At 33.3% G+C, this 15,577-nt stretch overlaps 2 protein-coding genes across 2 annotated transcripts; one reads left to right on the forward strand and one right to left on the reverse strand.

Annotated features, from left to right (window-relative positions):
- Positions 1-3,708: 3,708 nt before the first annotated feature.
- Positions 3,709-10,649, forward strand: LOC106319749 (serine/threonine-protein kinase PAK 4-like). Its single transcript, XM_013758139.1, has 2 exons — positions 3,709-3,891; positions 9,840-10,649. Exons 1-2 carry the CDS (start codon positions 3,709-3,711, stop codon positions 10,647-10,649), a joined length of 993 nt encoding a protein of 330 aa, XP_013613593.1.
- Positions 10,650-13,875: 3,226 nt separating this feature from the next.
- LOC106319758 lies at positions 13,876-14,594 on the reverse strand. Its single transcript, XM_013758146.1, has 2 exons — positions 14,344-14,594; positions 13,876-14,153 (listed from the first exon to the last, which is right to left on the reverse strand). The coding sequence occupies exons 1-2, from the start codon at positions 14,547-14,549 to the stop codon at positions 13,910-13,912; spliced, it is 450 nt and encodes a 149-aa protein (XP_013613600.1). The 5' UTR covers positions 14,550-14,594; the 3' UTR covers positions 13,876-13,909.
- Between the last annotated feature and the right edge of the window lie 983 nt (positions 14,595-15,577).

A 15,577-nucleotide genomic window follows, 5' to 3' on the forward strand; every position in this document is an offset into this window, starting at 1 on the left:
CAGAATTTTTATTCTATAAATAACGATGAAGACCTCTCCATATTTCATTGCATCATTCAATATAGGAATTATATAGTTTCATTCAATATAGCCAAAAAGATTAAAAGATTTAGTTACTTCTTTTAGCTTTAGTCTTTGAAGAGAAAAACAATTTTCAGATATGCAGTTTGATTCCTCTTAATTTTCAAATTATTAATGGTTATGCTACATTTAGGCTATTTTGGTTAAATTATGTTTGGTTCACTCTAACTTATTCAAAGTAAATTATTTGATATGATATGGTATGAAACTCAAGTGGAATTCTACTAGAAATGTAATATTTTATTAATTTCTAACACTGTTAATCTATAAAATATTTTCAAATAGCATGACCGAAATTTCCAACAAATTTTTTTTTAAAAAAGTTCAAAAATGCTAAAACAATTTTTTATAGATTAAAATGCTAAAAAAAGTTCAAAAAATTAAAGAAAATTTAATTATAATTTGAAAAACTAATAAAAACATAATCAAACATAATTTGTTGTTACATAATACATACTAATTATTTTTATGACATTATTGAAACTATTTATATATTATTTTAAAATATAACTTTTTATAATTTTATCCCACTACATTTGATTTTCAATTGATTTAACTTGGAGGTAGATGTATTAATTTATTATCGTGAGAAAATTAGTTATTGTAATAATATTAAAATTTGATTCTTTTAGAAATAAAAGAAATATATTTGTTATTCTTACTTTCAATTTACTTCATCTATATCAAATGGAAATAGAAATCAAATAGAAAAAATATAAATCATTACATTTTCCATATTTTTATTTAATAATTGTGTTCTCAAACAAAAAAATGATAGTAGTCTTTTCAATTCAAACCAAAATTTGCAATATGATTTATAATGAAAATAAAATTTATTATTTTCAATATAAATTCATTTTTCAAATATTTTTTAAAATTAAAATATATTTTTAATATAAATTAGTTTTAATGTAAACTCAGCCGCCCGTAGGGCGGGCCAACCCCTAGTCTTATACAATAAAACAGACTTGCCTCTCTCCTCATTAAGCCACATCATTAGGTAGGAGAGGGCAAATCTCGACACGTGTCAACACCTGAGTTGTTTGTGTTTTTTTTTCTTGGTTTTGTTTCTTACGTTGTCTGATACGGAAGTGTGAACTGAGCTTTATAGTATTTGTGTATGAAGCCTAGAGTGGAGCCCAGTCTTCTTCAAGCTGTCTCAACCCACAAGTGGTTTAGGGTTTTCTCCCATTTTCTTCTAGCGGCTCGAACTCACCGACGAAACTACAGTTAGGTTCAGATCGCCGTTCCGATATATATATATAAAGGGTTTGTGATTCTTCACATCCATCTATTGGTCTGCCTTTACTCGCATAACTCTAAATCTCTGTCACAAAATCCGGTAATGGCTCAGGGCAGGCCGGAGTAGGAATGTCGAGAACGTTGGAGATTTGATGGGTATGGATATGGTCCTGCTTGATGGAAAGGTAACTGAGACACATTCTTTTCTCAATTCGTGCGATTGTAACTATGTTTTGTGATGTTTTGTTCGAATGATTTGTCTCTCATTATCTCTGTCCTATGTCTATGATCTTACCATGCTATTTCTCTCTCAGTGGTTATATCGTTGATTTTGATAGAGGTTTCGGTGGTCCAGGCTGTTGTGGTTTCTCAGTGAAACAGAAAATTTTCTCGAGTTTTGCTTCTTTTTTTAATTCTCTAGGGGTTTCTGCTGGTTGCTTCTTTTAGTGTACTTATAATACTTTATCTCTTGATTTTGTATATGTCTGAAAATGTATCACATATTACTTTTTTGTTCATAGTAAACTATGATTCATAGGTCAATCAGTGTGCACCGACTCAATACCTTCTGACATAATCTCAAAGACGGGGGTATTTATGAGCATGTTGCAGGTAAAACTTCGCATATATATGGTTGGTGAAATTATGGGTCTAAGACGACATACAATGAAGAAACGCAAAAATTCAACGCCTCATGACTCATGGCAACCATACACGTTCACAGGTCATACTATCTTATTTCCATTTCTATTTCAAACTCCCTACGATAAAGGGGTTGTATAGTTTTTAAAAAAAAATCAGTTCGTTTCCAAATCCTTGACAACGCATGACCACTAATGTATGTGTGAGTGCTTTTGACGGGATAGCTATACAACTCCATGATAATTTGTTTGCGGCTGGTGTGGCCAGCCACTGTTTGTTTTTTTTTTTTTTATATCCGAGTGTCCTGGCCCCACCGTGGTGGTCCAGACTAGAGACCGAAACCTTAGCGGCGCGGACGCACACCCGAGGGTGGATCATGGCCAGGCAACGGTCTTCGGTCTCGGGCGCCAGAGCAAGTCCGCATGTAAATTCCCTAGTGGCCAGTGCGAATCGAACCCGGAGGACGTACTTGCAGCCGCAAGCCGTACACCACCAGACTAACTCGTCCTGGTTAAACTGTACAGGTTAAACTTTTTATAGTGACTGGGCTCACTCCGAAGGGCCACCTCACCAGAAATCCCCAAGGCGCACCCGAGAAACCTCTAGGACCTTAGGCCCAGGCCATCTGCGAGTGCGGGATTTTTTAGCTAACCCAGTACCACCCCGCTATCCCCGAGTATCGAACTGGCGACCTCGGGTAGTCGTGTGTGAGAAGCCCTTCAGTACTGCCACTAGGCCACCTGAGAGTTCTCAGCCACTGTTTGTTGTAGCCACTAATTTTAATCATAATTTGCTATATTTGTTAATTTGGTTTCATGCTCACCGCCCTAACGTTGAGCTTTCCACAGGGTTCAGCGAAACGGAGAGGGTTCGTCCTCAAGAAGATAGAATCATTGACAGTGTCAGAACTGAATTCCTATGTCCTCAACTTCCCACCGCAGGTAAAACTCTAAGTCAGTCCCTTCCATTAAATATTTTCTGCTTATCTTTTACTGACTCAAAGCATCACAGGTTGCAGAGTTCCTCTTCACTGGAGAAGTATGCAACCTTGAAACAGCCAATGGGTGGTGCTATATCGCATGATCAAAGTGCTCACGTAAACTTCTATAGGGGTTTTCATTCTTTTTTGACATGCGATGTATGTAATGATGACAAGTCTGCCAGAGTTGTTAGGTGCTCCACTCCGCATTCCCTTTTGCATGAACACGTATAATTACTTATAATCCAGTCCTCATCCTTGCTGCCCCCTAACAACTCATGCATATTTCTTTTTTTTCTTTTGCAACAAGGTACCGTGTTGAGATGAATATGTTGGATGTATACGACTCTGTGTTAGTTGGTTTTGACGATGAAATGAGCAAGTTGACAAATGTACATGATGCTGGAATTTCAAAACTCATGGTAGCAGTTGTAAAATCTCCTATTTATTATGAGATACTCATAGCTTCATGTTGCACAGGCCGCTGGACAGGAAGACTCACATAACATGGTGCTTCCACAATGCCCTGCTGATATTGTGGGGGGGACTTTCACATTCCAGCTCAAGCTTACAGATTTTAATTTCTTACCAAAGATCAGTCTTTCACGATCTCACACATATTTGATCGCAACCAGCCCCTACCTCTTCCTAATTTTGAGAATCAGGTTTATACATCAACTTCACTTTATAGGTTGGGTCTGCCATACATGGATAAGTTATCTAAATGTTGTTCTCTTTACATAAAGGTCACAACGACCCAGGCGATGATATGCGAGGAACTGGTCCGGTTTCACAAATTTCTTCAGCTAACAGCAGAGGCATCACTGGAGTGGTCGTCGATGAAGGCATCCCGTGAGATTGGTGTGACCGCTATCTCCAACATGTTATTACTGAACTATGTGGCTCCTCTAGAAAGAAGCAACGTTGTGGCTAAAATCTGCAGTATCGTACTCCATCTAGATAGCGAGTTTACAAGTACTCTACTGTCTCTTTTTAAAATTTCTGTGAAATAATAAAAGTATTCCTGCAACTATCTGCTTCCGTACGTAGTTTTTATTATTTTTGATTGTTTGGTTTTAAAAAGTATTCTGTTCTCTAGAAGGAAAATATTTTGTCAACCTCAAACAATATTTGATATTGAACCCATCTACTAGATCTTAAAGTATTATGAAGTTCTCCGGAACATATTAAGTTAAGTACAAGCCTTAACTTTTAACTGAGCTTATACGTGTTAATATTAATAATAGGCCGTTTACCAACAATTAAGCTTTTTGTTTTTTAAAAGGTTTATAGGATTGTGAATTTGTATTATTTGCTGAGTATTTTATGTTTATAACGTGAGTCACTTTATAAATAATCTATCATTCCTTCTCTCTTCTTTTTTCATTTACTTTCTATTTATTTTATTTAATTTTAATTATAAAAGACTCCCAAATTTTTACCACTGCGCATGCTCTTATCAGATAGATCGTTATTTTTCTTTTGAAAAAGTACATATCAGATAGGTCGACACCTAAAAACAAGTATCAACCCAAACCTTAGTATTTCACTTTTACAAACTAACAAAATATATTGAAAATTAATTTGAACTACTAATCTGAACATTTTAAAATAAAAATTTTGTGGGAGCATTATTTTAATTATTTTAAAATATTATAGAAACTTAGGTGGATTTTTTCTCTTTTTTTTGGACAAAAACTTAGGTGGATTATGATTAAATTCTCTGGATTATAATTACGATCAAGGTATATCTCTCAATTTGTTTTTTTTAAAGATGTGTTGGTACATATATTCCCATATAGTGAATTAAATTCCAAATAATTGGCTTCTAAAACTTCCCATTACAGCATATCATTGAAATCAATTGGAAAGTAAATACATTTTTCCTTTTCGAACATCAACTTTACTTTATGTTTAAATTTCAACTAAATTAACTTTGTTACGACTATCAGTTTTTTATTCTACCTTTATTAAATCGATCAGTTGCAACCACTTATGCTATTCCACTATGGTCAAAGCAACTTCAAAACAAAGTACACTAAGATTGCTAACAACTGTAAAATATATTGGAAAAAAAATATGTCTCTCTTTCAACATATTTTCTTTACTAAACCCATAAAATAAATTGTAAATTTATTTAAAATAAAACATACGAACCCGGCGCGTAGCGCCGGAATACCGCTAGTTAAAAGTAAAATTATTAGCAGCCAAAATGAGTTGGATGTGAGGATTAAAGGGATTAGCTTTTTCTTCAGAGATTTGTCATTTTATGTTTTTCTCATGCATACCGGTTTGCTTTTATTTTACGCTATTTACAAAATGAAACCTCTAGTTTCTCTGGTGTTACAAAAAAAAAAAAAAAAAAAAAAAAATTTGTTTATTAGCCTTGTGAATATTTATGATCGCCCTTTGTAAAATGGTCTGCGAAAGTTAATAACAAATTAATTTGAGAATTTATATAAATTCTGACTGATTATCCTTCTCTCTTTTTTTTTTGTCACATTGATTATCCTTCTCTCGCTTAATCAATTTTGTAAATAAACAAATCTTTAGATATTACAAATAACAATAATACATACAACACAAATTAAAATAATAACTTTAAATAGTGAATAGTAGACTTTTAAAGGACTTGCTTTTTTGTTTCGTCTACCGACGCATGGGGCTTCGCTCTATGCCAACATCAATATTATTAAAAGGGAAGTACCCATTTGAAAATGTTCTTATTTTATTAATTAAATTCCCTTTTTTTTTGCTTGTCATTTTCAGTTGCATTTATGAAATATCTTAAAATGAATAAAACTGTCTAATTTATTACTTGTCTTTTCAGTTACATTAATGAAATATGCTTAAATGAATTTAAACTTCCTATTTTATTGTTTGTCTTTTTCAGTTACCTTAACGAAATATCCTTAAATAAATTTGGACATAATGTCATTTAACCAACCAAAAAAACTCATGAGTTATCCTTACATGCATAATTTTAATAATGGAGATTTTTAAAAACGTGCATCATTAAAATGTTACCTAAAACATGCAGCACTAATATATAACTTGCATCAATAAAATTAGAATTTGACTCACACAATTGTACGGATATTATTTTTAAGTTGTACAAAAAAAATAAAAAATAAAAAAAATTATTTATTCAAAAAATATTTAAGAATGGCTATGTTTTTAAAAATTATTCGGTATTATTTGCTCATAACTCATTTGTCATTTGATAAATTGTTAGAAAGAAAATTTTAGCATAATATAACTCAATTGTCATTTGCTAAATTTATGGTTTTTATTTATATTTTTTATTATTTAATTATAATATTTTTATTTTATATTTGAAAGATAAATGAATTTTCTTTCAAAAAATATTTTGGTAAATGTATTTTTTTAAAAATAATCAATTAAAATTGTTATTATCATTGAATATCATTATTTTGACATAATTTGAGTTTTCGTTTACATCAAAACTTATCATATTTTAGGATAATTTTAATTTAAAATGTAATTTTCATATTTTTCAAACAAATTCTAAAAATATTTTTTAAATATTTTGTTATAATTATTAAAAAAATATTGAGTTGCATTTCAAATGAAAAGGTAAAGATATTAAAATTTTTTAATTAAAATATGTAAAATTTAATATAGTTTTAAAGAAATGGTCAAAATAAAAAAAATTACACATAAAATAATCATGATTTTTGTTAACTTGGCAGATCATTATTTATATGATATCGCACACGAAAGAAAAATTTCTGTTTTTAAAATTATCTTATTAACTCTATACTCATTTATTTATATTTTTTATATGATATTACACATTCGTAAAAAAATAGATAGTTTAAGAAGCAAAAAAAAATATTTACTTAATGAATATAATATGAACGAATATTACAAATACATCATTTAATAAAATAAATAATTAAAAACTGAAAATTCATATCCGCGCTGGCGCGCGGGTCAGGGTCTAGTTAGTACTCCCTCCGTTTCATATTGTAAGTAGTTTTAAGAAAACGTTTTTGTTTCAAAATGTAAGTAGTTTTCGTATTTCTAGGTAACTTTTATATTTATTGAATACAGTGTGACCAATCAAATAAAATAGACTTATTTTTTATTGATTAAATTATATCTAACCTATTTATTATAAAGTACTTTAAAAAAAAAAAAAAAATTCTTAATCTTCGTGCTTTTAGCCAAAACTACTTATATTATGAAACGGATGGAGTATTAAATTAATTGAATTGTGTGTTTTATCCGCACACGTGGACGTCGTAACATTACATACTAGGGCAGGAATTATTTTATTATGTCGAATAATATTTATCTTGTTGTTTAAAAATTAATTTTAAATTAGCACTTTGTGTTTTAACCCAAAAACTGTACTTAGAATTATGATATAAAAAAAATTCTATTTGTATTAGTGTTCTAATGGTGCGATGATTTTGTATTTAGTCGTTTGATGATGTCGCGATTTGTTTAAAATGAGGAAGTTATCATTAGAACAGTCGCAACACTTTTGAGAGTCACATATTTAGTTACCATTAGGAATGTAAGGAAAAATTATTTATTGAAAAATGCAATGTGTGTATATTTATTGTGTAGATGAATAATTTAAGTACTATTTAAAAACGTAAGCGGATTGGCTAAGAGAGAGACGATTAAATATAAGAACTTGTTAGGTGGGGTTCATATGAACTTTTTAGCCTATCTTCTTAAATTAAAATTGTAGAAAGTGTGTATATTCACCGGTTCTTTTTGCTTACAATTTTATGCCTTAAAATGATTTTGATGGGAGATCTCGAAAGTTATAGAGGAAGAAATTGGGTGTTGAGAATTTTACTTATCGAGGTGGCATATTTGACCAATTAGATTTAGCTATTGATCCCAAAGCTTTTATATGAGAAGATTGATTATGTTCTCTATGTTTAGTTTTTTAAAATATTCAAGAATAGAAGATTTAAAATTTTGCTATGTTCTTTTATGTCTGGTAAGACACTTGATCAGCCATTAAATCCAAGTATACATTATGTAATAAGTCTTCCCATTTCCGTAAGAAAGATATCAAAATAATTACGCAGCAAGCCAAAGAGTGCGATTCTGGAAAACGCTCTTGGCTAACCAAAGATGAAATCGACTGAAAAGATATTAATCTTATAACTGAACAATTGGGATGTTTTGTGGAAAAGCTCTAACAAAGATTTAGCTTTCTTTTTTCCTCTTTCTGCCACGTTCTTCGATGGATCCATCAATGTCACAACCGCATCGTGTGTACCTACTGAGACCAGTGTCTCAGTTTCTCTCTGATACACCGAAAGGAATATCAATGCTACCTTCTCTCAGTTTCTAGCTTGCTCCGTCTCGAGAATACCTATCAATATGCTGGTAAAATATTCGTGTCGACTATCTTGGCTTTAATGACTAGGTTATTTGTAATCGCTCAGCATATGTTTTCATGATAAATAGATCGTACAATGCTGCCACTGCATTTTTCTTCCCTTTTGGGGACCTGTTCACGGGAAGGTCCAGTTTGGAAAGTAACGCACCGCCTATGATGATCTTGGAGAAATCAAACGCCACTGGGTTGAATGATCAAAAGGCCAACATTGAAGCTGGTGAATCTGACGCAGATGACGAAAATAAATCTTAACTCTGATGTGGTAGATTTTAAATTCGTTTTAAGTAGTGCAACTTTTAATTTTCTTTTTGAAGGGTTGTGAGTAGCATTGACTCACTTAATTTTTTGATGACTAGGAAAAAGAGGAGGAAACACCTTAAAAGTATTTTCCTAAAGAATTGGTTCTGTGCACTAAAAGCTTACGAACATTTTAGCTTTGAAATGCTTGTGAATTAATTTGGATCAATAATGTGAGGAATAAAGAGTGGAACCACTGAGCAAGAGACCCAATGGTAGAGCAAGAAACAACATCAACATAATTGTATCAAAGAATCCAAAGATGCAAGTCAGCGCATAAGCCGTCAGGTAATTAAACAGTTGTAAAAGCTCAAAATTTTGAATATGAACAGTTGGATTAATGTTTGGTTACAAACTACTTTGGTGCAGTAGGGAATAACTGGCATAAGTGCGGCGGTGTTCATCTTCCAAAAAGAAACTAGAAAAAGGGCCAAGTCACACTTTTCCTATTGGTGAATGGTGGTGATCAGGATTTGGATTTAGTAGGCTACAGGATTCAATATTTAGTTTAACCGGATTGAGTTATCGAGGGATGTGGTTTACAGTTTTCTGAAAGTATGGGGTTTTATTGATTTTTTTATATAACGTTTCATTTTAAATAAAATATCTTATTCGATTAAGAATTTGAGATAAATTCATTTTTTCCTCAAAATATTTTTAGTTGGATTCATCATCGAAAAGAATATAAGAAATACAATGTAATTTTATTAATCATTAGTAAAAGCTCTTTCAAAGTTATTTCAACATTTGAACCATATATATTAACAATACATCAAATGCTCCATAAATGATCTTTATAGCTAAACAATACATCAAAATAGTTGTGGTTTTCTATTATTTTTTGGTTTAGCCTAAATTTTGGTGCAAATCTGAAAATCAATTGAAACTTTGAGGAATAACAAAAAAAAAGGAAAGAAGAAACTAAAAAGGAAATTAAACATGATAATTTAGTTCAAAAAAAAATTAAACATGATAATCAACAAAAATAAACAGTGAACAACCTACTCAAGTAGCTTCATATAAATAAGAACGCTAGAGACTACTCTCTAAAGCTATCATTGATTCGATTACTTGTTTCTCAAACCAAAAACAAACACACAAAATAGAGTCAAAAACCCTAATTACAGAGTATGACCAAGATGGTGATGATAAGAGAAGACAACAGCAAAGCTTGGAATGTTGTTGGCCAATCTCCTTCAGTACTAGCTAGAGTTTGTCTGTTTTCTTGGCCGAGGTAGTTTTGGTTCGGTCGCTCTCATAAGAGACTCCAAACAAAGGTTACACGCTGAGAAATCATCTCCGATAGCTTACATGGAGAGTCTCAAGAAAGAGCATAGGATCATGCTTCGTTTCCGTAACCATCCACGCATCGTCCAAACCACAAACCCTAATCTTCACATAGGTATCAACCTCGACCATTGTTACATGTACATGGAGTTTGCCTCCAAAGGTACTCTCCACAACTTCATCTCCAGCTTCAGTGGCCAACCAATGCCTGAGGATATGATCAGACGTGCTGCACTCATGATCCTTCAAGGACTCGAGGCTCTTCACTCTCGGGGCTACGTTCACTGCGACCTCAAGCCGGCTAACGTTCTCCTCTTCCCTTCCAAGATTGTCGGAGAGCCGTGGGATCTCAATCTTGCTGACTTCGGTCTATCTAAGGAGCCTTCTTGTACGAATCCAAGGTCCTTGTCTGGCGGTACAAAGGAGTACATGCCCCCTGAGTCTTTAAGACCCAACCGAGTGAAGATGATTGGACCGGGTGTTGACATGTGGTCTCTAGGGTGTGTTGTGCTTCAGATGTTTGGAGGCCGTCCAGTGAAGATGGGAGAATGTTGCTACAAGTGGAGGCTTCCGAGACTAGTATCTCCGCTGGCCAACGACTTCTTGAGGCGGTGCATGGCGTTGCATCCCTCACGCAGAGCCACCGCAGCGGATCTGCTGAAACATCCTTTTGTTTGCACCAAGGCTACATCATATGCTTCAGTACTATCCCCTTCCTGTCATAAGTGATAAGACACAATAATGTTATGAGAGAATATTATGGTAGAAGACAAGGAGGAGACCGATGATGATGGTTCCAAGACCTAAAGATTTGATCTGCTGAGTTAGGTCTCGGTTGTTAAAGAGAGTCGTATTTAAGTTTCCTTCAGTTGAGTTTACGTCTTGATTTAATTGTTGTTGCACAGTTAAGAACAGTATAATTAATGTATCTTTGTCTTTGCCTGATGATTGCTATTGAAATGTTTAAAAGAATCTAATATATACTAGTATTATTACACAGTTTAAATTAGTCAAACAGAAAAACATTCACACATTCATTTGGAGGCATTAATCCAGTGGAAAGGTTTACCTGGTTATGAGCAATCATGGCTCCGTGTGAGAGACTTGGTTATGCAGTTTCCAGATTTTAAGCTTGAGGGCAAGCTTGATAGACCCTGGAGAGCATACATCAGGAAGAGAGGCAGAGGAGTTAAGAAAGACTTAATACGAGATGACGTGGAATATTAATTGGAGGGAAGTGAAGATAATTGATGGTGAGTCGAGAGAAGTATAAATAATGAGAGTCTGTTGTTAGAGAAAGTTTGTTAGAGAAGATTGAAGTCGTGAGAGGGTTCGTCTCTGCGATTCAGTTTACCCAAGGAGAAGGGTCCTTGGGATTCACTTTCGATATTCAATAATACATTGCTTATTGCTTATCACAACCATACAAAAATTAGTTTCTTTTTTAACTTTTCTGGACTACCCATTCAGTGAATGTCTATCACTTCCACCATACAGAAGAAGAAAAATGATATCTAAAGAATATTATATGAAACATATTTTTTTAGTATTTTTCCGATATTAAAACTGTAGGACCATGATTTATGTTGAATAATTGCAGCATATATTAATACCAAACAAAACTTATATAATAAAACAATAAACGATGCCATATTACACGAACCCGTCGTATGAAGGTAATGAACCAACACTTTGCGTTGTACTCTCATACAAGAAATGACAAATTTGCATGTTGTGTGTCACAGAATGAGATCCCAACGTTCCCTTTTATAGTTTACTTGATACTTGGAGTGGAAGACTCGAAAACTTAGTAACACAAAACAAAGACTCAAAACTTGGAGAGGGAGTCACTGCATCCATCTACTGCCGAGCCATAAATCATATCAAGTTTTTAAAATCTAAATCATCATCCAAGTTTTTAAAATCTAAATCATCATCCAAGTTTTTCGGAAAGCTAAAATCTACAGAAAAATCAGAAACTAAGGGTCTGATTGGTAAGGGCTGTAGCTTTAAAATTTTTGCTGTAGAAAAAAAATCTGTAGATTTTTTGCTGTGGCTTTAGATTTTATTGCTGTAGAATTTTATGGAAAGCACTAAAAAATTGCTTTGGATATTTGGCTCTGCAGAGCACTTGTATAGCTGTAGGTTATTTCAAGAGCTGTGATTTCAAAAAAAAAATTTAAAGCTTGATTGCTCTGAATTTGGTGCTTTAAAAATAAATATGGATGTGGACATCACCTACAACAACTACCAATCATCCCCTAAAATTTGAAAAACTCAAAATCTAAAAACTAAATAAAAAAACAATAATATCAGTTTAAAATCAATTTAAATTTTGAGAAATAAGAAAAAAGGAAAGATACAACTAAAAAGGAAACAGTGAACAACATATAAACAAACTCAGCTTCTTATAAATAAGATAAATAAGAATGCAAATCTGAAAATCAATTGAAACTTTGAGGAATTACAAAAAAAGGGAAAGAATAAACTAAAAAGGAAATTAAACATGATAATTTAGTTCAAAAAAAATTAAACATGATAATCAACAAAAACAAAAGGAAATAGTGAAAACCCAAAGCCAATAGTGAACAACCTACTCAAGTAGCTTCATATAAATAAGAACGCTAGAGACTCCTCTCTAAAGCTATCACTGATTCGATTACTTGTTTCTCAAACCAGAAACAAAATAAAAAATAGAGTCAAAAACCTAATTACAGAGAATGACTAAGATGGTGATGACTAGAGAAGACAACAGCAAAGCTCCGAATGTCGTTGGCCAATCTTCTTCAGTACTAGAGTTTGTATGTTTTCTTGGCCGAGGTAGTTTTGGTTCGGTCGCTCTCATAAGAGACTCCAAACAAAGGTTACACGCTGAGAAATCATCTCCAATAGCTTACATGGAGAGTCTCAAGAAAGAGCACAGGATCATGCTTCGTTTCCGTAACCATCCACGCATCGTCCAAACAACAAACCCTAATCTTCACAAAGGTTCTTTCTTACTAAGCAAAAGAAAATTTCATACCCGTAATTGTGGTTTCATCGCCATGGATTGAGCTTTGAGTGGTTTTAGGATTTTGGTTTGTATGAAAGAAAGAAGATCAGTATATAAAGGAGGAAAAGAGGGAGGTGAAACGAAATCATTAAGAAGGTATTGATTGATTGAAATGAAAGTATTGATTGTGTAGAAGTGGCTCGATTAGTTCTCGGCTTCTTTGCTCTTCGATCGGAGAAGACGAAGTGGTAGAGGTGAAGAGAATCGTTATCCTTTGACGGTTTTTTTTTGTGATCTGTGTCCCATCGGGCAAATAAAAATCCGATAAAGCCCAAATGGCAAGCTTATCGGATGAAGCCCACACGAAATATTGCTCGACCGTGAGGCCTGTCTGACGTGTCCAATTACATGTTCCTGATTGGTCTGAATTATTGATCCTACGTGGACACATTCTCTACTCAGTATATTGGCCTTTTAGTTTTGTTAGATACCATCGGGGTGTAATGATACCTGATCAATCGATGTGCGTACTCCAAAACTGATGATGATTTTTTCCATGCTTCTATCCAAAACTCTCCTGTCTACTCCACTTTGAGAAGCCCAAAAATGAGACCGTGTACTTGTATTATTATTCACCCTAGACTGAGTCAAAACTAACTATTTGAAACTTGAGGCAAAACGCCTTTCTTCCTTCAGATGGTCCTCAGGAGAACAATTTCTAACACCAGGACCAAAGTTATAAAGTGAAGCTCTAAAATAATATCGATATCCAATATCCCACCGAGATAAACAACAATAAAACAATACCATTATATTCTTATTTCTCATAATCCAAAGAAGCCACCATTTTAAGCACGATACGACTACAGATGCTTGCAACTTAATCAATGTTTGGGACCCAAAATTCCAACTCAAAAAATCTCGAACTTATTATTATTATTGTACACAATAATCCCATGATGGCGAAGAAACCATAACCCCATAAGTTTTGTATCTTCTAAAAATTGCTACCCTTTTCCACAAAAAGACCATCATACACCAATCTGGATGTGTTAGGAAGATCATGCACTTGCACCCTTAGCCATACTTTCCCTCTTGTACCCAACCCATCGAAATGAATCACCAAAAGAAAAGCTTTTCCATCCAGCTGGTTGTACTGGAACAGTGTCTTTAGTTGGTTTGATGAGACCAAACTAAAGCCGTAACCCTCTGTAACCGGTATCCCTGATTCTTGCCAGTTCCTGAAATTTTTTATCATATAAGCAATGTACTCCAAAGCTCCAGCAATTGTACCATAACATAAGTGACTTGTATATGAAGAAAGAGCTCCAAACTCATAGAATAATCACAAAACAATACGCCAATAAAACCAACAGACCCTAAACCATTGAATGCTCATAGAGCTTATTAAGATAAAAGAAAATAAAAAACCAGAAACTGAAAACCGCCAACAATGCCCATCGATCATGTTCTTCCTTAATATGAAATGATGAAACCACCCCCACGATATCCATCTTTCCCTTAACATATCTTCCCAGACCTTCATCCTGATGAGTATCAAACCGAATCTGCACCGCTTTAATCCTTTGATTTCCAAAATCCCCATCTCGAAAAGGCATCGATGCCCTAGTTCTCATTCGCCATCGCCTTTGCCGTCATCTTCTCTACAATTCTCATGTCTCGTTTTTATTGTTTATTTTTTCTTTGAGTTCTGTTTATAAATGTGTTTATCATATAACAAAGTCTTCTCCACGTATTTGGGTTAATATAACATTTCCTATCAAATTTAAATTAGACTAAACTAATTTTCCAATCGATTCTAAACATGCCACATCAGTGAAATTGGGTTCTAATTAACTGTCACATCAGCAAGTTTAATTTGTAAATATTACAAACTATAAAATTACTATTTTTTAAATGATTCTTAATTAATATATAAGAGATATTCTAAAAGACGGCAGATCTGAGCGTCTACACTTTAAATCGCGTCTACTACTGATAATATCAACATTCTACTGTCTTATCTTTCAACTGTTACCAGCAAACTATAACATCTACGGTGTCCTCTATAACCTACGTATAGTAGAATCCATTTTCTACTGGATTTTTTAAAATTTTTTGTTAAAAACGGTTGGTAAAATATTTAGCAGATCTTGAAAGTATTTTCTTTACTTTTGTGAAGAATCTTTTTAAACTCACCTCAAAAAAAAACATATGCCATCATCCTCTTTTGCTCTTGTTATCTTCATGATGTCACCCAAATTACACTGGAGTTTAATAAGATTTTACAAAACCAGCATGTCTGGTTCCTCAATCATAAAATGTGACAATTTAACAATTATAAAATCTAATTAACTTTGAAACTTTGCTGAGTTGTTTGCGTTTGTCTTCACACATATATATACACATTGGTTTCACACATTTCGTAATTGATATGTTCTCGTGGCTGAACAAAGAATAAAATCCAGAAATCAAGTTAAGATTGAACACTATTGTTGTTGACTCGAAACAAAACTGATCAACCGTTTAGAAAATATTGAAACAGAGACAAATTTGTGAAACACTATTGTTTGTGCATTAGTAGAAACTGACGCCATCCAGCGAAAGAAATCACCACGATTAAGTTGAGAAAGATAGAGAACTGAAAACCCAGAATGAAAAAAAA

Source organism: Brassica oleracea, unplaced genomic scaffold (assembly GCF_000695525.1).
Source record: "Brassica oleracea var. oleracea cultivar TO1000 unplaced genomic scaffold, BOL UnpScaffold00613, whole genome shotgun sequence".
NCBI classification, from domain to species: Eukaryota; Viridiplantae; Streptophyta; class Magnoliopsida; order Brassicales; family Brassicaceae; genus Brassica; species Brassica oleracea.